Source organism: Canis lupus, chromosome 25 (assembly GCF_011100685.1).
Source record: "Canis lupus familiaris isolate Mischka breed German Shepherd chromosome 25, alternate assembly UU_Cfam_GSD_1.0, whole genome shotgun sequence".
Lineage (NCBI taxonomy): Eukaryota > Metazoa > Chordata > Mammalia > Carnivora > Canidae > Canis > Canis lupus.
This window is the reverse complement of record NC_049246.1, coordinates 31,390,562-31,416,402: the sequence shown is the minus strand read 5'-3', so window position 1 is coordinate 31,416,402 and position 25,841 is coordinate 31,390,562. Positions and strand designations below refer to the sequence as shown.

The 25,841-nt window shown below is 36.0% G+C and overlaps 1 protein-coding gene and 1 long non-coding RNA gene across 5 annotated transcripts in view; one reads left to right on the top strand and one right to left on the bottom strand.

Moving 5' to 3' along the window:
• The window catches only part of PPP2R2A (protein phosphatase 2 regulatory subunit Balpha), a 145,688-nt gene that overhangs the window by 98,146 nt on the left and 21,701 nt on the right, over positions 1 to 25,841 (top strand). For all 4 annotated transcript variants that reach the window (XM_038573766.1, XM_038573767.1, XM_038573769.1 and 1 more), the window contains one exon: positions 14,889 to 14,986. In XM_038573766.1, coding sequence (XP_038429694.1) covers positions 14,889 to 14,986 — 98 coding nt within the window. The remainder of the gene's footprint in view (positions 1 to 14,888; positions 14,987 to 25,841) is intronic.
• LOC111092378 overlaps positions 10,920 to 25,841 on the bottom strand; it is a 77,085-nt gene continuing 62,163 nt past the window's right edge. Inside the window, exons 2-3 of the long non-coding RNA XR_005378664.1 lie at positions 13,432 to 13,625; positions 10,920 to 11,156 (exon numbers count right to left, since the gene is read on the bottom strand). This is a non-coding gene — a long non-coding RNA (uncharacterized LOC111092378). The remainder of the gene's footprint in view (positions 11,157 to 13,431; positions 13,626 to 25,841) is intronic.

Here is a 25,841-nt window from a genome sequence, read left to right as displayed (position 1 = left end):
TAGTGTGCCGTACAAATACTGTATTCTGTGTATGCGACGTGAAGAAAATAGAGCCACACTGGCCTGCTCCACTGAAAGTCACAAGAGCCAGCAAGAGGAAGCATTTGCCCCTACTTCTTACAGCTATCCTCCTTTCAGCCTCTCAGGCTACAGTAATATGCCCTACTCAATGCCAAGTGGGAAAGAGAATGTTCAGAGAGTCTGGAAGGGAGACAGGAAGAAATAGTTGGAGCCCACTCCCCAAGGAACAGGTGAGTGGGGTCAAACATTATTCACTTAACAGGAATAAGAGATTCCTAAAGGGATGGCATAGACTTAACTTCTATTTTGCCCATAATAAAATGTTCTTAATCTTGACTATGTCATATTTGTGGGAGGAGTAGACCGACCTTTGAGAAAAGGTAACAAAAACTTTGAGCTCCCTCTAGAGGTCAACAGTGATAAAAAAAAAGCATCATAATGGGAAATAAACTGAACCTAAAGCTAGCCTACCCCTTTCAGCCACAAACTAGCATTTTATAGATGCATTACCCAGAAAAACACTTTTTTACTTTGAGGAGTAGTTACCTTTGAGGATAAATTTGGGTTAATCATATTCTAATTAGCTGTGTGTGGGTCAGTCCTAAAATTCAGTGTTTGCTGTATTAGGGTACATTGAACTAATAAAAGAGAAAAGATCATGAAAATAGACTGTGTCCAAACAAAATAGCTTGATGCTTAATAGGAGCTCTGAGTATTGAAGCAAATAGGAACAAGATGGGAATGAATTCTGTGCTATCAGAATGTTCTGACAGCAGCAGGCCCTTGAGTTTAACAGAGATAAAGATGATCAGTATACCCTTGTGTTCTCACCCCCACCTACCTCCCCAACTTCTCAAAGAGTACCAGAAGATTAATCTGAAGTCCAAGTTACAGGCATGTGTTAAAATTTCTAAGAATGCTAACATACAGTTTAAGTTTTAGAACCTCAGCTGGTCAAATGAAAAATTTATTTCAGGACAGAAATCTTAGTCCTAGCCAGATACTCCATGGATGAAAATTAGTTATGGTGTTGACCTTTACTGTATTTTCTCCTTTTGTTCTCAGTATGGTTTATTGTTCTCTTCAGAACCCACGGTGAGAGTTCAGTTCTTAAAACTTAGTAACTATAGAATGAAAAAGTTAGAAGTCATGTTTAATTTGTGGCAATATTAAGAATATATGAAAGTTACAGATTTCCTTAAAGTTCCTGAAATGCTCAAAAATACCAGAAGAATTGGAGCATCCTACAAAGGGACACAGGAGCTAACCTGAAAGTGCTCTCAGTGACCAAATCTGGAAGTAATTTGAACAATACAATAAATGACATAGTAGATTATAACCCAAAGCATGAAATAAATAAATATGACTTCATATTGAAAATAACCAAGTAAATAAGTAGGGGAGAAGACAAATTTCCCCTACAGAAGATTCCAGGTAATTTACGTAGCTACTCCTCTTCAAAGGAGTATCCCTTAAATGTGGGCTGCACTTAATGACTTCCTACCAGAGTACCTTCTTGGGGGACAGGGGGACTTTATAGTGGAGAAACCTGGCAAGCAGCACCCTGGCCAGATAATGTAGGTTATCATTAATAAGTCATATTGATAAGATGGACCTTTGTCTGATGTGATAAGAATGACACTTCACCTCTGTGATCTTCCTGCCAGTAAGTGATAATTGCAGTGTGGCCATGAGAAAAACGATCTCAAATGTAGGGACATACTGTAAAGCACCTGGCCAGTATTCTTCAGAACCACAAAGGTCATCCAAAACAAGAGAAGTCTGAGAAACTGTCACAGACTGGAGGAGACTAAAGGAAAGAGAACTAAATGTAATATGGGACCCTTCAATTGAAAAGGGACACTAGGGAAAAATGAGTGAAATCTGAATAAAGTATAGTTTTTAGTTAATATTCCTGTGTGAGTTCTTTGGTTGTGGCAGATAAACCATAGCAATGTAAGATGCTAACAAATAAGGAATACCTAGATGAAAGTATACAGGAACTCTATACTGTCTTTGCAGATCTTATGTAAATCTAAAGGTATGCTAAAATTAATTTATGGAAAACAGATTAGTTAACTTTTGTGCTATGTAGCTTTTGTTTAGTGATATTTGAAAAATGGGGAACTTCTCTGTTATCGTGTATATGCATTATGACTTGCAGATAAGTAGTGTGTGACTTTCATGTATAAAAGTGAGGGCAGCCAAGGTGGCTCAGCGGTTTAGTGCCACCTTCAGCCCAGGGCCGTGAATCCTGGAGACCCGGAATCGAGTCCCATGTTGGGCTCCCTGCATGGAGCCTGCTTCTCCCTCTGCCTGTGTCTCTGCCTCTCTCTCTCTCTCATAAATAAATAAAATCTTTTAAAAAGTAATAAATAAATAAAAGTGAGAAAGACCCCATCTTATAAAAGGCAGGTGAGGTGATCAATGACATGAGAATCTCCAGTACCGTGGTTTACTGCTATAGCGGTGGTGAGAGTTGAGCAGAGCAGAATCATACTTCATTACCTGTTTTGTCCTGATTTCATCATTGATTGACTTATAACTTACAGAAAGTAACTTGTGTTAAGTCACTATGGTTGGTGAATTCCAGGTTACAAAGAAATCTAAGATCCATTTTTGTCAGACTGTGATCTCTAATAGAGATCCATGGTTATGGTGGAGTTAGTGGAGTATTTGCAGTTGTGTTATCCTTTCAGGTCTTGAATTCTCCATACTGAAAGTTGCCTGACAAAAGCACATTATTTTTCTCCAACCATTATTCTGTTTCCTTCCTCTTCTAGATGTGTTAAGTAATCGAATACATGTGGTATATGCTCTGAAAGATAAACCCTCTGAAGAGAGAAATCTTCTTTTTTGATGTTTTTTTGCAAATGAAATTTCTTTGTAAATTTTGAAGTTCATAATTGACTTACTCGTGGTCAAATTATTTCTTAATAGCAGAGCTGAGACTGCATCTCCAGATGTCTTCTTGCCTAATGGTTAATGAAAGGCTAACGGAAGAGTGGAAAGGGAGGAGGATTTCGAGAATGTGCAAAATGTGAAAGGATACTGGCAGAATAAGAACATCTGATGTTTCCCACATAGTCTCTAACACTTTAGATAACTGGAAGACATTAGTGAGCATCTTTATACATTTTTAAAAATATTTTTGATTATTTCAGTAGGATGGCTTCTGGAACTGACATGAAGTTCCAAGAGAATGAATGCTTTATGGCTGTTGATATAAATTATGAGATAGTTTAAAAAAAAACATATCTACTTCTATCTTACAATGTAGATATAACAACTTATTATTTTTTTCCTCTAGTTTAAGAGGTAGAAAATGGTGTCTTGTCTAAACACTAATTTAATTTTGAGTGGATACTTTCTTGATATTTTACCCGTATTGCTCTTCTGTCAATTGTCTTTCTATGTTGTATGAGCTGTTTTTGGAAATAAAAATACTTTTTCCTAATCTGGTTGTCTTTAGTTATTGTTTAAAAAAATCACAGTTTTCTTTTATTATGTCTAGGTTATCCTTGTGTATTTCTACCCCTCCAAAGATCTAATAATGAATTTTTTTTTTCCTGATGGGCCACATACAGAGGGCTAAAGAAATGAGAGGAAAGGTGATAATTCAAGCAAGGCAGATAGCACATGAAAGCTAAAGAAGGAAGCATAAGGGTGGGCATAAGTATAAATGTGGAAGTTGTATATAAAACATCAGTCTTCCTAGAGAATTTGGCTGATGTTATGGTACTAGAAAGTAAGATGGTATATATTAGGGAAAGTGTTGATATAGTTTTCTTAAGATATAATTTGCAAACATGAAATTCATCCTTTTTAGCATACAGTTTCTCAAGGTTTGATTTAAAAAAAAAAAACCATACAGATGGATGCCTGGGTGACACAGTCAGTTAAGCATCCAACTCTTGGTTTGGGCTCAGGTGGTGGGTGATCTGAGGGTTGTTGAGATCGAGCCCCTCATCGGTCTCTGGTCTCAGCGAGTCTGCTTAAGACTGTCCCTCTCCTTCTGGCTTCCACCTTGTGCATATTTCATTATGTGCTCTCTCTATATATAAAATAAAAGTAAATCTTAAAAGAAAACATACAGAAAGAGGTATAGTCACTAACAACATGGAAAGCAATTCATCATTCCAAGATGTTTTGTGTCTCTTTGTAGTCAACCTCCACCCCACTCCTAAGCAAACACTGATCTGTCCTCTATCTCTGTAGTTGGGCCTTTTCCAGCAGATAAATGAATTTATATAATATGTGGCCCTTGAATCTGGTTTCTTTAGCTTATCATAATGCATTCTGAGATTTGAGATTGCTTGCATTAGTAGTTCCTTTTTTATTGCTGAGTGGTATTTCATTGTATGGCTATATTGCATTTTGTTTATTCCCCAATTGAGGATCATTTGGGGTTGTGTCTAGTTTTTAGTAATTACAGATAAAGCTGCTATGAACATTTGCATCCAGATTTTTATGTGACCATAGGTTTTGTCTCTCTTGGGTAAGTATCTACTATTGTGATTGTTAGGTCACATGGTGTTTTAACTTTATAAGAAACTTCCAGACTTTTTTTCCCCAAAGTGAATGTGCCTTTTGCAGTCCCATCAGCTAAATGTGAGAGTTCCTGTTGCTCAATGTTAGCAATAGGCGTTTTCTTTTCTTTTTTCTTTTTTTTTTTTAATTCAGATGGTGTGTAGTAGTATCTTATTCTTTACCTTGTAGAGATTCATCTTTTGTCAAAAGAGTTTTCAAGTTACTGTTAGGGTAATGGCTATAGATGTGTTAACCTGGTCTTCTTGCCTGAACTTTGGAAACGAATTCCATAATGCTCTGATTGCTTTGTCGTACAATTAAGATCAAATATTCTTTATAAAAATATATATATATAAAATATTCTTTATATATATTTTTTTTAACTCAGTGATATAATGTAGACAAGATTTTTTTTTTTTTTAAGATTTTATTTGAGATAGAGTCAGAGATAGAGCACAAGGGAGGAGGAGAGGGAGAAGCAGGCCCCCCGCTGAGCAGGGAGCCCCAATGTGGGGCTCCATCCCAGGACCCTAGGATCATGACCTGAGCTGAAGGCAGATGCTTAACCAACTGAGCTACCTAGATGCCCTGACAACATTCTTTCTTAATACAAACAGATTTTTATTTTTTTTATACTCAAAATGTAAGGTATACATGGACAAACTTTGGAGGGATATGTACTAAAATAATCATAGTGGTTCTCTCAGAAGTGAGGTTAAGAGTAATGATTGTTTTCTAAAAAGCAATTTGTGTGATTAAAACAAAGTAATCCAAAGATTCTGTAAAAAACATTTTACAGAAATCATAGTGTATTTTAAATACATCAGATAGATATTTTATAATTTGCACAAGTTTGCAAAAAGACTGTTCAGTTATCACCTGTGGTTATCTCTTACTGGTGCTATTCCAGGTTTATGCTTTCAGTTTTTTTTTAAGTTGGTTAAAGTGATCGCTGTTGTTTTGTTTTTTTACAAAAACAATTCTGCTTTCAATATTTATATATTTATGTTCTTACAAATCTTTTTAAGTGTTTTTATTGCAATACTGGTTTTTATCCTTTGCCTTTTATCCTTTATTATTTGATCCTTTGCCTTAGAGTTGTAAGATTACCAAGTGGTTAGTTAGAACCAGTAATTCTTACTTAATCTTTAGGTAGTTTTATTGTAGTTGGAGACTTTTTAAAATTTGTGCTTAGAATTCTTTAAGGGACTGTCTGTGGTTCAGTGGATGAGTTTTTTAAAAACTGCATAGCTCTTTAGAAGATACATTATTTTTCCTGTTGGTATAAAGTTCTCTTCAAGTGTATATCAATTATATGATTAAAGTATGTATTCTTGGGATCCCTGGGTGGCTTAGCGGTTTGGCGCCTGCCTTTGGCCCAGGGCACGATCCTGGAGACCCGGGATCGAATCCCACGTCGGGCTCCCGGTGCATGGAGCCTGCTTCTCCCTCTGCCTGTGTCTCTGCCTCTCTCTCTCTCTCTCTCTCTGTGACTATCATAAAAAAAAAAAAAAAGTATACTTTTTCCTACCCTGCCCCCTTCTTCCCTGCCCCATTTAAAAAATCTGTCAGGCATAGAGAGGCATATGTCAGTCTTATAGTTAAAATTTGTGTCAACTCCTCTACTTCTGATAACCCTGAAACATATATAGTGAAAATCTGTGGGCATAAAGATTTACAATTATTAACATCTCTATCACACTTTTTAATCAGGCATACACATTATAAACTCTTTTGTCCTTTTGAATTCCTTTTTACTTAATTAACCAATGATTGGAGGCATTATTGGCATTTAGTAGGCATGAGCCAAGTGTGTTAGCTATTTGGCAGTTTGCAGGACAATCTTGAACAAGAAAAGACCATCCTGTTCTGCATGATTTAGAAAATTCTGCCAAATGTTCATGGTGCCGAAAAAAACTTATATTCTGAGCCTAAAATATAACTCTGTTTTATTTATCAAGCATTTTTTTTTCATGGGTTTAATGTGTATACTGAGGTCTGCTTGTAAATCAAGGGAAGATTTTGCTTTGAAATGCTAGATTTTTTTTAAAAAGATTTTATTTTAGAAAGAGAGAGCAGGGAGGAGGGGCAGAGAGAAAGCGAGCCCCAAACAGACTCCACACTAAGTGTGGAGCCTGATGCTGAACCCGGTGTGGGGCTCGATCCCAGGATCCTGAGATTGTGACCTGAGTTGTAACCAAGAGTTGTACACACTCAACCTATTGCATCACCCAGGCACCCCTGAAGTATTAGAATCTTAAAAAGAATTCTTAATGCTTTTGCAAAGTCACATCACCAGTGCAAGGCTATTGATGGTTTTTGAGTGACCATTATTGTATATAGTATAAGTTTGCATTTATAACTGATCTCTTGTGGTTCTTCTATATATAGTGTTATCATGCTTGAACATTTACATGGTGATCATTTTTAATTTTTATTTTTTAAAGATTTTGTTTATTTACTTATTCATGAGAGACACAGAGAGGCAAAGACATTGGGAGAGGGAGAAGCAGGCTCCCTGTGGGGAGCTCTATGTGGGACTCGATCCCAGGCCCCCTGGGATCATGACCCAAGCCTAAGGCAGATGCTCAACCACTGAGCCACCCAGGTGCCCCCCATGCTGGTCATTTTTAAAAAAATATTTTCCGGGCAGCCTGGGTGGCTCAGCGGTTTGGTGCCCGCCCTCAGCCCAGGGCATGATCCTCGAGTCCTGGGATTAAGTCCCATATCGGGCTCCCTGCACGGAGCCTGCTTCTCCCTTTGCCTATGTCTTTGCCTTTCTCTCTCTTTCTGTGTGTCTCTTATGAATAAATAAATAAAATCTTTAAAATATATTTTTTTTCCCGCCTTTCTTTTTGGGATTGCAGTGACCTATATGGTAGAACACCTGTTAGTATCCTACAAGTCAGCTCTTTGTTCTTTTTTCCTGCTTTGATCCTGCCATTTTTTTCCTTCTCCCCTATTACTAGCCCTTCAAATTCTTGATCTTTTTTACTGCAGTATGTAGTCTGTTAATGCTATTCAGTGTATCTTTCAGATAGTATTTTTTCATTTCTAGGTTTGCCTTCTTTGTCTTTTCTCTTATAGTTCTCAACATGTTCATGATTCTATGTTCTGGAGCATATTTACAACAGCTATTTTAAGATTCTTGTCTGCTGGGACCTTAATTCCATCATTTTTGTCATTGCTGGTTCTGTTGGTTTATTTTTCTTCTTCTTTATATTCTGGTGATTTGGGATTGGATGCCAGACATTGTGAATTTACATTGTTGAATGTTGGATTTTGTTCTAGCACATAGTTACTTGAGGCAAATTTGATTGTTGTAAAGTTTACTTTTATTCTCTTTGGTAGGACAAATTCAGTCTTTAGTGCTGATCCCACTACTAAGGTGATGCTCTTCTGAAGACTTCACCTCATGCTTCATTATGAGGTTTCTCTATTCCAGTGATCCTTAACAATTCTAAGCCCTCATAAGCTTTCTGGTGGTTCTTTCCTAGGCCTTAGGGAATGCTCAGATGAATATTCACTTAAAGATCCTAAGTGTCCTCTGTAAATCCCTCCAACTTTCTTTTGGTACTCTGCCACAAATTCCAGCTGATTCTGCTTTAACCCCCAGTTTCTGTCTCCACAGCTAAGTGAGAGTGTTGCTCTGTATTTGAATTCTTCCTAACTGCATCCAAAAGTAAAGTGAGTTAAATATATGACTCAATTTCTTTCTCTTGTCTAAGGGTTCACAGTCCACAGTATTTTGTTCCATTTTCTAGTCTTTCCCAGCAAGAGGATGCATCCAGATGTCTTATTCTCCTTCATGGCCAGAAGCAGAAGACCAATCCCAACCCACATCTTCATCCTCACCCTAACTCACATGTCAGAGCTAATAATTATTTGCCCACCTAATATATAGCAATTATTATTAATTACTACCGTTTGTGTGTACACATATATATATACATGCCATCTATTAATTTTCCCTTGTCTGATTTTTATGCTGAGGATTTTACAATTTTGAATCTTTGGCTGTCTGTGCCATTTATCATAATCACTTAAGATAATAGGGAAGGTAGGTAACAAGAAGGAAATGTTATGGGTGATGAAATAAAAACAGACCCCAGTAATACTGCTATTGTCACTTTTACCACCACCAACTACCTACCACTTCGCCCTCAAAAGCAAGCAGTTATTTTGCCTTTTTAGAATGAAACCTGGCTGCTGATGGTTTAGAATGAGATCTTGGAAGAAGTGAAGAGTTCCATTTTATATAATACATTATAAATCCTTCGTTTTTATTAACAGTATATAAGATATATCAATAAAGGTCAAAAACATTGTGCTTATTAAGTATTCCTAATAAAAAATTGTGCCTTTTAAGCACAATCTTTGTGTTGCTTGAAATTTAGTCTCTGCCTAAAATTGCTGTGTGTTTTAATACACAGGTGGGCAGTTGAGAGGGAGTCTTCTCTTTTTATGAACTGTATTAGAGTGTTATTTTATAAGATTAACACAGGCAGTTTTTTCATTGTGAAATAAGCTTTTTTTTTTGGGCCAGGGGAAATGATCTTATTTTTTTCTTTAAAAGAGGAAGTTTTTGTTCTTTGATTTTTGCTGTTTGTTGCTATTGGTTTGGGAGAACATGACCCAGTTGATACGTTGTAATGGGCCATCCCTAGAGTTTAGTATTATGACTCTTTTTTTTTAATGGTGAAAAAATTTATATTTAGATTATAGCCGGCTGGACTCAGTGTAGATGATCCCAATTTTGTTGGCAGCATCCAAAGCATCATAGTCAGGAGGCCAGTCGAACATACGCTTTCTTCTCTCCATCAGGCCTGATCAAGGTGTTAATCTTGGCCACATCAATGTCATAGAGCTTTTTCACAGCCTGTTTGATCTGGTGCTTATTGGCCTTGACCTCCACAGTGAACACAAGTGTGTTGTCTTCTGTTTTCTTCATGGCTGACTCGGTAGTCGGGGAACTTGATGATCGCATAGTGATCAAGCTTGTTTCTCCTGGGGGCGCTCTTTCGAGGATATTTGGGCTGCCTTTGGAGCCGCAGGGTCTTGGGTCGTCAGAATATAGGTGATGTACGGATCTTCTTTTTTTTGTGACTGTGCACACCTCTCAACACCGCTTTCTTAGCTTTCAAAGCCTTTGCTTTGGCTTCGGCTTTGGGAGGGTCAGGGGCTTCCTTCTTCGCTTTCGGCGCCATCTTCATGAAAGGGATTTAGTGTTCTGACTCTTAACAGTGAGGTTAATGTCTTTGCTTTTTTAAAGCATGTTATAGTTACTTTACTCTTCAGAGTAAAATATTCTCAAGTTTTCATTAATAGTTTGTTTTAAAAGTAGTGTCCAGGAATCTAAACTCTCATGAAACACATTTATGTTTTCATCCTGCTGCTCCTGGGGCAGCAATCCCATGTGTTGTTAAGATTGTTGTTTTATTTTACCCATAGCTTAGTATTTAAAGGCTCAAAATAATCTTAGGTACAGTATTCTTGGCTTTGCAGTAGAAGTCAGTGTCCACTCTGTAATGTTTTAGACTGTCCAGTGTGGTAGCTACTAGCCATGTATGGCTAAAATTAGAAATTAAGGAGCCACATGTGGCTTGTGATTACTGCATTAAACAGTGTAGATAATAGTGTCTTTCCATTGAAACAAAGTTCTGTTGAGCAGCACATGGTATACTTCCTGCAATTATCTACTATTTTTTTAAATGGTATGGAATATTAGGAGGATTATTTTCTAGGAATAGATTTATTATTATTTTTCAAAAACTGATACCAGTATTTGGCCAACCTAGCTTGGGTATAGTGTGATATATATAGGAGCACTGTTTTTAGAACCATGCTTCCTCGTCTTTTGCAGATCATGGTATCCCCAGGAAGCAGTTAGGTCAGTATGAGACACTGAGGTAAATAGGTGTTCGTAATGGGAGGTTACAGATTTGGGTGCTTTTTTGCAGCATCTAGTCAAACTCCTAACCCATTCCTGATACTCCAGTAGGCCATGGCACATGCATTTCAAATCTCAGTTTCTTAGTGTTCTTCATAAGTGATTCCTGTATATTTTTATTATTCTCTAAGCAGCACTTGATTTTGTTCTTTTATTCCTTCCTTTCATATGTCGTACTCTCAGTGAGACCCTGTGAGATCGTGGCATTTTACAAGTCAAAATAACTCAAAAAGCATCATCATAAACTTGGAGATTTAATAGGTGCTTAGCTATGTGATAGTTCTTAACACTTATACAGATGACGGAGTATCCAGAAATCACAGTATCTCTTGTTTTGGGGGGAAGGGAGGAAGGAACACCATGATACAGTGCCTATTTATTTTTTATTTTAAGATTTTATTTTTTTATTTGTTAGAGAAAGAGAGGGCGAACACAAGGAGGGGGAGCAGGAGGCAGAGGGAGATGGAGAAGCAGCTCCCTCCCCTGCAGGGAGCCCAGTGCAGGGCTCTATCCGGAGACATTGAGATCTTGATCTGAGGCAGATGCCCTACTGACTGAGGCACCTAGGCATCCCTGGTTGGCTGTTTCCAAAATTTTTTCTTTTGTTGTCTTTTGGCAAGATGAATAGTAAGAAACACCAGTATCTTAAGAATATCTGTAAATTGAGAAAATTGTGTGCCATTCATCCAGTGTTTCTCTTCATTACTAACGGATTTTTTTTTTAAAGATTTATTTATTTATTTATTCATGATAGACCTAGAGAGAGACAGAGACACAGGCAGAGGGAGAAGCAGGCTCCATGCAGGAAGCCCGACGCGGGACTCGATCCCGGGTCTCCAGGATCACGCCCTGAGCCGAAGGCAGGCACTCAACCGCTGAGCCACCCAGGGATCCCCATTACCAAAGGATTTAAAGTGGGTTGACTTAAGTGGTGTATGGTCTCTCTTGATACTTAGGCTAGGTTAGTTGTTTTGTAGGATTCTTAAGTTTATCTCAACTGTGCCTGTTAAAGTTTTGTAACCTTTCTGCAAAGGTGGTTCAGTATTAAGCATTTATAACATGACTTTACTCTGGAGTTCTAGTTGTTGTAAAATAACCATTCCTGAGATGAGTGACCATTGTGAGAACAGATGTCTTTATTTCTTTTTCAAATTTTTATTTAAATTCTAGTTAGTTACCATATGTAAGAACAGATGTCTTATTATTCCTGTTGCAGCTTGCACTAAAATACTGGTCTTTTTTTTGTTCTCTGCCTCCTTCTTCTCTCTCTTACATGCACGCAGATGGAGACCTACACACTTCTCTTCCCCTCCCTATCACATATTCAATGACTGCATTCGTGAACCAGTACAGTCTTCAGTACCTGGGGGTAGTGTAATTAAAGCTGCTTTATTACTTGGTTCTTGTTCTGTCATCTAAAGATAATACAGCTGTAGAATCCCCATCCTACATCTCTCTTCAGTCCTTTTACTATAATGATCTCCTTTCTGACTTAATCATCTCTATATTTTTTTTCCTGTTCAGGTTACCTAAGGAAGATCAAGATCTTTCTCCCATTAGAAATCGACCCATCTTGCAGCATACCTATCTGTCCTGCTTTTCTCACTACTCAGCCAGGAAGCTAGCTAGTCAGGCTAGTCATTCCATCATCATTGACTTATCCCTATTAAGTTATAGCCATGGCAGCTTATCTACCTAACAGGCAGTTAAGATTTCTTTAATTTAGGTGACTGCAACAATTTGGACCTGGGAAGAAGATGAAATAATTTAAATACTGAGCCAGCTCTGCCTGTATTCATTGGGTGAACAGGAAAATGAAATCTGATGTTAGGTTAGCATTTTACCAAGTCAAGAGTTCTAGAGTTCAGATATTTTTGGTGCAGCATGATTTTTATATTCAAATTGAGTAGCTTATTTGATGTGTTAGCCAAAGAAACCATAAACTAGTAACGCAGTAGGGGAAATTCGCAGAGTTGGACTGATGGCAGAAAGAATTTGCATCTCCAAGTGATGCTTGTGTGAGGGGTTTGAATTTAAAGATAATTTTATTAGCTATGATTTTTATTCCCTAATTTTAGAACCTAATCTTCAAATAAGAAGTAAGTCCATATATTGCCTGATATTGTTAGCTTCTACTTAGGTTTTGTCGCAGACATGTACTCTAATGTACTTTTAAGTGCAGGGATTGTGTATGTTTTTAAGCCTTTAACATATTCACCACAGAAGTAAGTGCAGTACAGAGCACCCAATAGAATGGCTTTTACATTTGATTTCTTACTTGGCCCGTTGCTTGTGCAGTAGTGTGTTGCTTGCTGTTTACACATTAAATATTTAATATTTACATTGTAGCTTTTCCAGCATTGTTTTATTGTTGATCTTTAGTTTTGTACCATTGTGATCGGAAAATACACTTGGTAGGATTTCAGTCTTCATAAATTTGTAATATTTGTTAGGCCTCTATGTGATTTAATCAGGGGATTCCTCTGTGTTGCTTGAAGAAAATGTGTATTCTATTTTTCTTGGATGGAATGTTATATATATATATATTTTTTTTTTAGATCCATATATTCTGAAGTATGCTTCAAATAAAAAATGTTCTTGTTGAAAAAGAAAATAATTTAAACCAAATGTACTCGTTTCAAATAGAGCATACCAGGGGGTAGGTGGGTAGGGGATGGGTGAAACAGGTGAAAGGGATTTTGAGTACACTTACCATGGTTGGCACTGAATAATGTTGTATAGAATTACTGAATCACTATTTTGTACACCAGAAACTAATACATCACTGTATGATGTTAACTATACTAGAACTAAAATTAAAAACTTAAGAAAAATAGAATGACTTTTTAAGTATTTACACATGTTTGGCTTTGCAGTCCAACATACTCAGTTTTATACTTTTATGTTACATATATAAACACTAAACTTACTCTTTTCTCCTGATGCCACTGACCATGGTGGCCTTCTGGGATAAGGTTTTAACCTGGAAGTGAGGTGCTGTCCATACCTTCTGAAGTTATATGCAAATTTTTGTGCACGCTTAAAACATAGGCAGTTTATTGGCATAGCATGTGTAGCTTCTGGTAGTTCTCAGAGTGTTCCAAAAAGGTAAAGTGCCTTGGACCTAGACAGTAGAGAAAGTGAAGAAAGCTTTTCAAAATCAAGCTGGTCTTGGAAAAAATCAGTAAAAAAACCAGACAAACAAAAACTGTAAAATGCAGTTTTGGGCAGATTATTGATAAAGATACATTGGTCTGTAATGTTAAGAATTTAAGGTATATAGTGTTCTTTTTTTATATCAAGTCAGCATTTTTAAGTGAGCTAATATAGACCAGAAAATTACCATTTTCTGGTAGAAAAAGTTTACTTATTTCAAGTACATATAGATGGAGTTTTTCCTAACTTGGCATCATACTTTATAGTGAAGAACTTGTTAGTGACAGTGGTGATTATACAGTGTAGTTGCTTTATTTCAATGCCTAATTCTGTAACTTAGCTATTTTTTCCTTAGAAAAATGGCTCTGGTGTCAAAAAGCAAGTGGAAAACCCTGTAATTTTATTTGATTTTACTGTGAAGTTAGCACTGACTTTGGGTGTAACAACTGATTCTAGTAGCCTTTGCAGTGTTTGGGAGTCGGAAGAAGAGTTGAAGGTGCATAGCAAAAGCATTTCTGCTATACCTGTGTTCTGTTTGCAGACTTTTGTTTGAGAGGCCATAATTTGAATTAATAGTTTGGCTGCTAAAATTCCATCTGAAATTATTTTTTCATTTAAAATTTACCCATTTCTGGGGTTCCCTGGGTGGCTCAGCGGTTTAGCACCTACCTGCCTTCCGCTCAGAGTGTGATCCTGGAGACTCGGGATTGAGTCCCACGTCGGGCTCCCTGCATGGAGCCTGCTTCGCCCTCTGGTGTCTCTGCCTCCCTCTCCCTCTCTCTCTCCCATGAAGAAAATAAATAAAATCTTTAAATAAAATAAAATTTACCTATTTCAGTTATATCTGCTTTAATTTTGTAGGCCACCTTTGGATAAAGTTAGCTTATCAAAAGATATAAGAAAGAAAATTAGCATAATTATTAATGTTTAATGATGCTATCAAGTGTTTCACAAATTGTTGATTACATTAATGATTTTAATGGAATACCAGTAAACCACTAGTATTTCAGTATTTCTTGTGTTCTTATTAAAGTAGTGTCATATTTATTCCAGAGAGGTGTTCTCTGGAACACCAAAATATTCATAAAAGAGCTTTAGGTTTACTTATTTCTGATGACAGGTTGATCTATAGGCTTGGACTGTGTTAGGATAAACATGCTAAATTCTGAAACTGTAGTAATTTGGGAAAGAAAAACTAACATCATTTTTTCTTTGTTTTTCAATTATACAGCAGATATAATTTCTACAGTAGAATTTAATCATTCTGGAGAATTACTAGCAACAGGAGATAAAGGTGGTAGAGTTGTCATCTTTCAACAGGAGCAGGAGGTAAGTGTTTAAAGTTTAATATCTAAATTTCAGTTTGTTCTTGGGGCTAGAACTTGTGTTGCACTGAAGTATTTCATCAGAGGATGACTTTCCCCCCCTCTTTTAAGAAGTATCTGTTTATCAAGCAGAATGTCCAACGGATAGATAGCTCTGTTTCTCTTAGCTTTGTGTGTTTGTGTGTATGTGTGTGGTTTTGATTAAAAAACTCAGCACTTTAATTGTTAGAAGATTTGGTTAGAGAAAGGAATGGGAAGTGGTGGAATTAATCCAAGATTTTAATTGGTTTTGAAGCCTTGGCCCCCCTTTTTTTTCTTCTTAAAACTCCATAAAGCAAAATTGCTTTGATCTCTTCTCAATGCCTAGTTAGCTTTGTGTACTTGGGGGTGGGAGGCTAGTTTAAAGAAAAAACTGCTCAGTTATTTTGACATCAATTCATACTAATATTGTTACTGTAGTTTAAATAAAGTAGTTTTAAATGACAATTGCATGTATACCCATATAATGTAATTTATAAACCCAGTACCCATTTAAAATGGAGTTGATTTTAAAACTGTTTCCTTTTCTCTTTGAAGAAAGGAATTTCTCATTGCAGACTCTTGAGATTAAAGTGAGGTTTTGTTTTGGGTATAGTTTAGGCACACTTCTAAATCTAATTGACAAGATTTCACACAAAAATCTTATGCTAAACAAAATTTGTCACACTAGAGATTTTCCCTTGCTCTCTTCCTCCATTTGTAGATCAAAGTTAAACCTTGTTTAAAATCATTTATTTTGAAACATCCTGTTCCTGTCTATCCAAAAAGAGTTAAAGTAATGCATAAATTGCAAGGTTTTACAAATAGATGTCTAAATCATAACAGAGAGTTAGGTTTTAAAGGATTGTGAAGTTCCTTAAATAAGCAAAGAATCTAGTAATAATACTACTACTTTGCACTTCTATAGCGCCTTTGACCTGAGGATCTCAAAGTGCTTTACAAACACTAATGAATTAATCCTCACAACACCCCAGTGAGGTAGGTAATTTAATTTTAAAAGAAATGATTAATAGTGTCTGATTAGAAGATGCACAAGCCCTAAATATGTCTCCTTTTATTATTTTTTTGGTTGGAAGACAATATGAAAAGACTCAGGCTTTTCTTGACAAAGACTGTTCTTGTGGGAAGCGGTGGGGGGCAAAATCAGTTTTCTGTTCCTGTTTTCAAGCTACTAAAATCACGACCATAGGAAAATACTTAGAGTTGAAATGGAAGCTTACAGATCATTACAGTTTCCCTTTCTTTACAAATGGAAGGTTAGGATATTAAGAGATCACTTGATTAGTGGCAGAACTACCAACTAGAACCCAAAACTTTTGACTTATCTTTTCAATATTCTTCAGTGCCTTTTATATTAAATAACCAAATATGAATGTTAATTTTGTTATTCAGAAATTAGCTGGCATTCCCATAGGCATTCTCTGCCCTTGAGTGTTTTTGTTTTGTTTTGTTTTACTGGAAGTTAATGACTGTCTACACTTTGCTTTTGTTTTAAAGAAAGGTGTTTGGAGCTTTCTATAAATGTACTCAGAGTAATAGTTGAAGCCTGTTAGTAATACCTTAAATTGGAATAAAAGGTCTACAATGGAGTTATTGAAACTACTTGAACATTTTAGTTGTATTCGGAAACAAGGCCAAAAATTTGAAGTAGGGATTTCTTTTGTGAAATTCTACTGAAGATTCTAAAGTGCTAATATTTAAAATACATAAGGGTATGTATTTTATGTATTTTGGCCCTTTTGAGAAGGACCACTGGTATCTATCATTCTTTTTTTTTTTTTTTTTTGGTATCTATCATTCTTAACTGCATTTAAGAATTTAAGACCAATTCATTATCTAGAACCTCAGATTAGTGGTGTGTCTGTCATCTAAGAATTGCTTAGTTTTAAGTATCATTTTTTAAAAAGTGATAGGTTAAATAACAATGATGTGGGGATCCCTGGATGGCTCAGTGATCTAGCGCCGCCTTCTGCCGAGGGCCTGATCCTGGAGACCCGGGATCGAGTTCCACATCAGACTCCATACATGGAGCCTGCTTCTCCCTCTGCCTGTGTCTCTGCCTCTCTCTCTCTCTCTCTCTCTCTGTGTCTCTCATGAATAAATAAATAAAATCTTTTTATAAATAAGTAAATAAAATAAATAAGATGTTATAATTGGTTTCCTCCTTTGAAACTTGATCTTGTTAATATTAATTTGGCGCTTGTTACCTAATTTATTTTCCACATTTTTAAGCCATATTTTAGACTGGATCTTCTAGTATGGGGCTGTCTTCAGGATAGTCAATTTCTATGTCACTGTTTATATGCTTACATCTAGAGGCACCTTTTATATTAGTACCTAATATATTTAGATTAGTTTTATGAATCCACACCTATTATATCTGTAAAACTTATAGTTTGAAAAGTGGAAGAGAACTTAAAAGATGGTCTTTTCCTAATTTTTAGATAATGACAGGAAAGGTTTATATCAGAAAGTTACATTCCTTAGTTTAATAGCAGAACTCTGGAATTAGAATTTCAATCTCTAAATTTCAGTCCACCTTCTAACAATCACAGCTATTATGCATACATTTCAGGGCACACTGGTGCTTATCCATGGAACATTTCTTAGTCTCTGATAATGACGCTAGCTGTGTTTGCAAAACACAGTGACGTTTGCATTATTGTAGCTTTATCTTCTCATCCATTGGCTGGGTTCCTTGCTAAACTTCACTTAACTAGCACTTTGAACTGATGACACCTTTAACTCCTCTTTCTGTCTCACTGTGTTACTCTTTGAATGTGGCACATCCCCTTCTTGTCATCCTGTTGAGTACCTCTTGCTGCTTGTCCCTTTGTTCCCCTGTCAAAGAAACTGAGTAGTCATTTAGAGAGAGGGTCCTCATTCAGTTCTAATATATTTCAGTCTGTTGATCCTATAACATTTTTTGCTGTCGTTTAAAAATATTTTTATGACTAATATGTTCTTACAGTTTTCTATTGGATAGAATCTCTTGATAGAAGCAGATCATGTAGGGAAATTGAGGCACAAGGATCAGATGATTTCCATGAGGTATCCCACCTGTCCTGCTTTGATATCCAATCTAGTTTTTATAGCATGTCCTAAAATAAGTGAACAATCTTACTGATTTATTTTCATAGACAACAAAGTAAATGATAGGATCTATTCTTTTTGATAATGAAAATATTAATACAGGTTTTCTTGGGAGATTCCAAAGAACTGTTAGAATAGGTGTGGTTGGTGTTCTGTATTTTTTTTGAGGGATCTTTGTTTTATGGGTGCTCAAATTAGTTCATCAGCAGTTGTTTTCCTATTGACCTTGGTTTGCTCAGACCTTCAGTTTTCTCTGAGGCTTTCTGATGTACATGGTAAGTTAAAATGTGTGGGGGATGATGTTTTTTTTTTCAAAGGGATAATTAAGGAGAAAGTGAGAAGGAAGATTGGTCCTTTTTTCATTTCTTCCTAGATTATTACATGGCCTTTGTTTTCTGTTTTCTAGGTGTGCTGGTAACTTTCTAGGATTTTTCTTTTTCTCGTTCTCTCTCTCTCTCTTTGTTCTTATGTGGTATTCCTAAAATCCCTTAACAAGATAGAGAAGAAACCAGAAATCACGGTTATCACGAAAGATAAGTGGGGCTTTAATATGATTGTATTTTCTTTTAAACTTATTTAGAAAGACTAGAATGGGGCTCAAAAGCAACAAGATGTTAACAGAATTTCTACCATCTATACAAAGGAGTTGATTTAGTTTGATGTTTAAGTGAAGAAATAGAACCCACTCATTGTTGTAGGGTGATGTGGCAGCATTCACTTCACATGGTATTTACTGGTGCACCAATCAGAATAGCAAATTTAGAAATGTCAGCGGGGAATGGTCAAAGGAACCAAGACTGTGTAGTAGCCAGAAGGGATGATATTAAGAGTTCTGCTATTTAGAGATTCGTGTGAGAAGAAACAATTAGTTTCTTTTGTATATGGAAATGTGTGCACAGGAGTTGGATACTTGTCTGTCCGAAATATTAGGGAAAGAATACATGAGAAGTTCAAGAAAATACCACTGTGGTATCTTCCAAATCAGCGTATCTGTAAAATGAGATTTCTTTTCTAAGCTACCAGGCTTTCCCGGTCTTCCTTTTTCACTCACTCTTTGATCTAAGTTTGTGTTTTTCAGATTGTAAAATGTTAGAACCACATGGGAACATGTATTTCAAATGCAGATTCCTAGACTCTATCTTAGAACCACTAAATTAGAATATCTGGAGGCCTGAGATTCCACTTTCACTTTTTTCTTTTTTTTTTTTTTTAAGATTTTATTTATTTATTCATGAAAGAAAGAGGCAGAGACACAGGCAGAGGGAGAAGCAGGCTCCATGCAGGAAGCTCCAGGATCATGCCCTGAGCCAAAGGCAGATGGTCAACTGCTGAGCCACCCAGGCGTCCCCCCCCTTTTTTTAAAGTCCTTTGAGGACTTCACCTGGTAGAAGAAAATGTAAAATTGAAATTGTCTGCCTTGCAGTACCAGAATAATGATAAAAGCTCCAAAATACAGCTTCATGTTTGTGTTACCTAAAAATACATTTAAAGTTTTCCCAAGAGGGACACCTGGGTAGCTCGGTGGTTTAGCGCCTGCCTTTGGCTCAGGTTGTGGTCCTGGGGTCCTGGGATCAAGTCCCACATCAGGCTCCCCATGGAGAGCCTGCTTCTCCCTTTGCCTATGTCTCTCCCTCTCTCTGTGTCTCTTATGAATAAATAAAATCTTTAAAACAAAATAAAGGTTTCCCAAGATAGATCAAATGATACATACAGAAAAATGCACAGAATCACAAGTGTATAGTTCTGTCAGTTTTCACCAAACATACAGACTTGTGTAACTCTTCCCCAGATCAAGAAATTGGATATACTACTGGTACTTCAGAAGCTTTCTCTGTCCTTTCTGTTAGTACTATGCTCTACCAAAGCTAACTGTGATGAATTTGTTTTCCCTGTATTGAACTTTATATGTATATGGTCATTCATAGAAATTAAGTGCTAATTTTTTTAAGATTTTATTTATTTATTCATGAGAGATACGGAGAGAGAGAGAGGCACAGACACAGGGAGAGGAAGAAGCAGGCTCCGTGGAGGGAGTCTGATGCGGGACTTGATCCTGGGTCTCCAGGATCACACCCTGGGCTGAAGGTAGCACTAAACCGCTGAGCCACCAGGGCTGCCCCTAAGTGCTAAAATTTATAGGGTTTTTCAAGAGTTCTCAACCTTTGGTGTCATGGATTTCTTCAGCAGCCTAGTTGGTACATAAAATTAGAAGGCACCTTTATTGAAAAATATTTTTCAATGTTAAACACTTATTGAGTAATATTTTTTTTTGTGGACAGCAGCTGGGTGTGATTTTAAAGCATGTCATTTCTATAGTGACAAAGTCACAGATAATGCTAATATGGTGGTTTATTGCCTCTATCCATAATTGAAAGAAATACTGAATTTCAGCCAGACATTAGTCAGAAAAACCTCCACTACATCCAAGTTCACAAAATCTCTGGGTTCTGTGTGTCAATAGGTAGTATGTGGACCTCAAATTAACAACCCCTGGCAATGCGGTCTCCTTTTACCAATATAGAGAGTAGGGGCCCAGACAATAGGTTTACTCATCCAAAGTCGTACAGTTAATCTTCACAGCAAAACAGTGAAGATGTATGCACACTTGCTATTGTATCTCAATTTATTACCAATTTATAAATGAATTGAGATCAGAGAAGTAACTTTTCTAAGATCCCACAACTAGTGAAGTGGGTAAAAGCTAATTCTGTATAAATTGGAATGAATACCCACACGCTGAATATTTTTTAACAAATGAAAAAAATCAGACTTCTCTAAGTAATGAGTCTAAGTGCTGTAAATCACGCAGGAAAATAATTTCCGTCACTTTATAGTAATGAAGAAACTACTTGATTTTGACTTTTTAATAGTAGCCATTAATGAATGATGTTGTCTCCTATGGTAGGTTTAAGGAGAGAAAAGTTGGAAAGAGTTTTAAATTGAGAGCTTAAGTACCTGGAGATCTAGTCCTCATTTCTATTTGTTCGTGAATTCATGTGGTCACCTCTCTTTTTAAGATGTCTGTTGTACACATTTCTATCCAACCAGCTGTCACACACTTATCAACTACCTACTAACTTTTGAGGTTCAAGTTTATTTAGAATATATTTTTCAGAAGTTGATTATCATTTAAAGTATCTTTGTTGATTACTGATCATATCAGTATGAATGCCACTAAACAACTCTTAGACAAAGTAGGATTCCTTTAAATGTTATTTTTCTCAACACTAGATTAGATCTTAAGTAACTGGATATAAGGTTATGAACATTTTTAAGTCTTATATTGGCCAAATCTCTTTGAGTAAATTTTACCAATTTATACTTCAAAAATGTCTACATATAGATAAAAAATAAGATAACAAATTGGTGGTTGAAAAGGTATTGTTCACTGGGTTTTGACATGTTAAAGTAATATTATTTTTTTACTTTACTTGTTGCCCAGAAATTTGACTTAACCATATTTCTTATATTGTACCCCCAATTCCAGCAACAAAAAGTAGATGCAAATCTATGAAACTAATAATACCCAGTAATTTTAGAATTTACTTTTGCTTCCCTTTGCCATCTTCTCAACTTCACATATACAATACTACTTCATTGTATTTTTCTTGTAAGTAATTTTTTCCCTCTAATTAAAGAGTTGCCATGTTCGTTGTAGACAATTTAAAGGGGCAAAGAAAGTACATTTATCTCCACCAAAAAAAGACAAACACTTAATGGTGTGCATTAAAGTTTTGTCTTTCTAAAATGAGGTTATAATATTTTTAGGATGGTATTTTTCCCCCTCACATACTGTATATACATACTGTATATAACGACCTTTTATATACTGTAAATCATCATCTTTAAGTATTATATGATATTCCATTACAGACATGTACTGAAGTTCATTTCATGTAGTCTCTTGGTAGATAAAACCCAGAGTGTTTATTTCTTGCTTTCTGTTCATTTTACATTTTCTGTCATAAAGACGCTATAAAAACACTCTTGTAGTGAAATCTTTGAAGTACTTATTACTTCTTTAGAACTTTCTAGAAGTTAAGTAACAGGATATAAGGTCATGAACATTTTTAAGTCTTATATTGGCCAAATCTCTTTGAGTAAATTTTACCAATTTATACTTCAAAAATGTCTACATATAGATAAGAAATAAGATAACAAATTGGTTGAAAAGGTGTTGTTCGCTGGGTTTTAGTTTTACCTAACCTCTTCATATTTGCAATTATTAAAATTACCTTCTTTATGCCCTGTTTTTTCTGATGGTGTATTTGTTAAATTGATTTGTATAGGTCACATGTTGTCAGAATATGTTTTTTCATGAGGCTGTGTTTTTCAGTTTTGTAGATTGGCTGCCTTTAAATTTTGTTTACGTTGTTGGTTTCCTGCCTGTATTATTTAGACATTACTCATATTTCATTTGTTTCCATTTCATTATCTGTTTGAGATGTATTACCCTAATTAATATGATTTAGAAATCTTACCCTCCTTTACTTCTCCCACCCACTCCCAAATTGGCAGGCAGATTATTCTAACATATTTATTGCAAATCTTTTCACAATGATTGTTTTAAATGCATTTTTATCAGACAGAATATTTTTTATAGAGTTGTATCTAATCTTTACTATATTTTACTTTTTTAAAACCTAAAGATGTTGAAGTACTTATCTTTCTCATTTTTCCCATATTGTAATTGAGTTGTACAAAAGGCCGAGAAGCAATACAGACACACACACACACACACACACTTACATACAGACATACAGGTTTTGAAATTTATTGATGTTGGTTTCTTTCTCAAATACCGCTTTATGGGGATCCCTGGGTGGCTCAGCGGTTTAGCACCTGCCTTCAGCCCAGGATGTGATCCTGGAGTCCTTGGATCGAGTCCCACATCAGGCCTCCTGCATGGAGCCTTGCTTCTCCCTCTGCCTGTGTCTCTGCCTCTCTCTCTCTCTCTCTGTGTCTGTCATGAATAGATAAATAAAATCTTTTTAAAAAAATACCTTTTTATGTTCTTTTCAAAATAAATAACTTGGTCAGAATAAAGTGTGTTGCAGGTTTCCCTATTTGAGAAACTGACTTTAGATTCCTTGAATTCCATGACATGGTATGTTTAGCTGTATCATCTTGTCTCTAAAAGGCATAATATGGATTGATGAGACTCGGTCCCTATCTGGAAGAAAAACTGATACTTGAACATTACTCATTTTCTCATTTAATTCTCAAAACTGCTCTGTCACACCAAAGGTAGAGACAATAAATTCTATTTAAAACATGAGGAAATTGAGGTCTGAGGATTATTTAATGAATCTGTGAGGTAAAAATAGATAAAATTAGTAGAATTATTATTTTTTAACCTAATGCCAAATGGGGTCCATCTGCTGAGTCTTGTATCAGAGAAATCAACTCCTTAAAGAGTCCCAAGTTGTCTAAAATGGATGTTTCTTGGTATAGTTGATACAGTAGGCATTCAGTGAAGGGGCACAACTTACTATTGAGTGTAACTTAATAACTTCCCACAAAATCTTGAAGTATTCCATCACCGTCATTGTGATCAGTTGAGAAAACACTTGAAATTTCTTTTTGTTTTCTATTTATACCATTGATTGCGTTGTATTTTGCTTTATTATAGAAAGTTTCACTGTTTGCATCAATAGTGGTTTGTTATCAGATATGAATTGATTTTTTTTGTGTGTGCCATTTCTCTCATTGCCCCTGAATGGCCCTTTTCACAAGACTCTAATAAAACTCTTTAAAGTACCTTGAAATAGAAAACAAATGATTACCTGTTACAAATATGATTTTAAAGGAGCATTAGTAAGCAGTAACTAAGTTTTAGCAGTGTTCTGTTTGGAAGCTTAAAAACCTATTCTCATTTATAGGAGATCAAAGTAAAAATACATTTAGTTTTATTTAAAACTTCTGTTTTCAAGAAGCACAGGAAATCCTACATTTTCAGAGTTTTATTTAAAAAGAGAATTAGTGCAGTAATTTATATTTAGAATTAGCTGTTAATAGGGATCCCTGGGTGGCGCAGTGGTTTAGCGCCTGCCTTTGGCCCAGGGCGCGATCCTGGAGACCCGGGATCGAATCCCACGTCGGGCTCCCGGTGCATGGAGCCTGCTTCTCCCTCTGCCTATGTCTCTGCCTCTCTCTCTCTCTCTGTGTGACTATCATAAATAAATAAAAATGAAAAAAAAAAAAAGAATTAGCTGTTAATAGACTATCAAGTGACATTCTTTTCAGAGATTGTTTTTAATTCCTCATGATTCTCTTAATATGTTTATCATGGAAAATATGAAAACTATCATTTTCACAAAGAAAAGATAAACATACAAAATCATCCCATCTCATGAGTTAAGACCAATCTGTGTCTGTGTGTGTTCTGGGGTTTTTGTTTTTATTTTGCAGAATTAGAATCATGTTGAACATGTCAATCATTCTATAACTTTCAGCTTTTATATCTGTTGATGTTTACTCAGGTTAGTCTCATTCTCAGGGAAGTGAATGGTCTCTTCATTGCAACCATTGAATGGAAAGGAGTGCATATGTAGCTGGAAGAACACTCCAATCTGGTTTTATAACTTAGGTGACAGAAGTTTAATAAATACGTAGATTGTGGGAACTGCGGAAGACGGGTAGCAGAAAGCATTGTGCATAAGTTAATATGATTGAGAAACATTGATCTGCCATTGGATGTAATCGACTCTGGTATTTCACAATTTACTTCATTTGATGGACATTGAGGCTTTTATGCATTAATTTGATACATCTTTGCATACATTGTTTTCTATTAGGTTATACTTTGAAGTGGAATTGTTGGGTATCTGTATTTTTTAAGACTTTCAATATGTATTAACAAATTTGCCTCCAGAAAAGCTGTATAAATTTATACTTCTGCCAGTAGTATATGACTTTGTGCCTATTTCGAGGAACATTAGAACATTTTTATTCATTAGTTTAAGGACAAAACAGTATTCCTTAGTTTTGATTACTAATGATAATGAGCAGTTACATGTATATTTACTGATCATTTTTTATATAAATTGCCAGCTTTTGACCTTTGTCATCTTTCAGAGTAAAGTATTAGTATTTTTCCTAGTGATTTTTTTTTAATATGGGTATTTTAGATGTTCCTTTCTTCTTTTTTTTAAAGATTTTATTTATTTATTCATGAGAGACACAGAGAGGCAGGCGGAGACACAGGCAGGGGGAGAAGCAGGCTCCATGCGGGAAGCCCAGTGTGGGACTCGATCCCGCGTCTCCAGGATTACACCCTGGGCCAAAGGCAGGCACTAAAGCGCTGAGCCACCCAGGCATCCCTTTCCTAGTGATTTTTAAGGACCTTTTAAGATAGTAACTTGCTATCTTGAAGATAAAATTTTCTTGCCATTATATATATTTTTTGACCTTTAAATATTTTCTTAGCAGATACAAGCCTTTCTCTGTTCTTTGTTTTTGTATGTATGTATTTATTTATTTACTTTCTTACTTATTTATTTATTTTAAAGATTTTATTTATTCATGAGAGACACAGAGAGAGAGAGAAGCGGAGACACAGGCAGAGGGAGGAGCAGGGTCCATGCAGGGAGCCCGAGGTGGGACTTGATCCCGGGACTCCAGGAGCAGGCACTCGACCGCTGAGCCACCCAGGGATCCCCTGTTTTTGTTTTTATACAAAAAAGTTCTCTTTCACTTCAAAATAATAGAAATTCATCATTGTATTT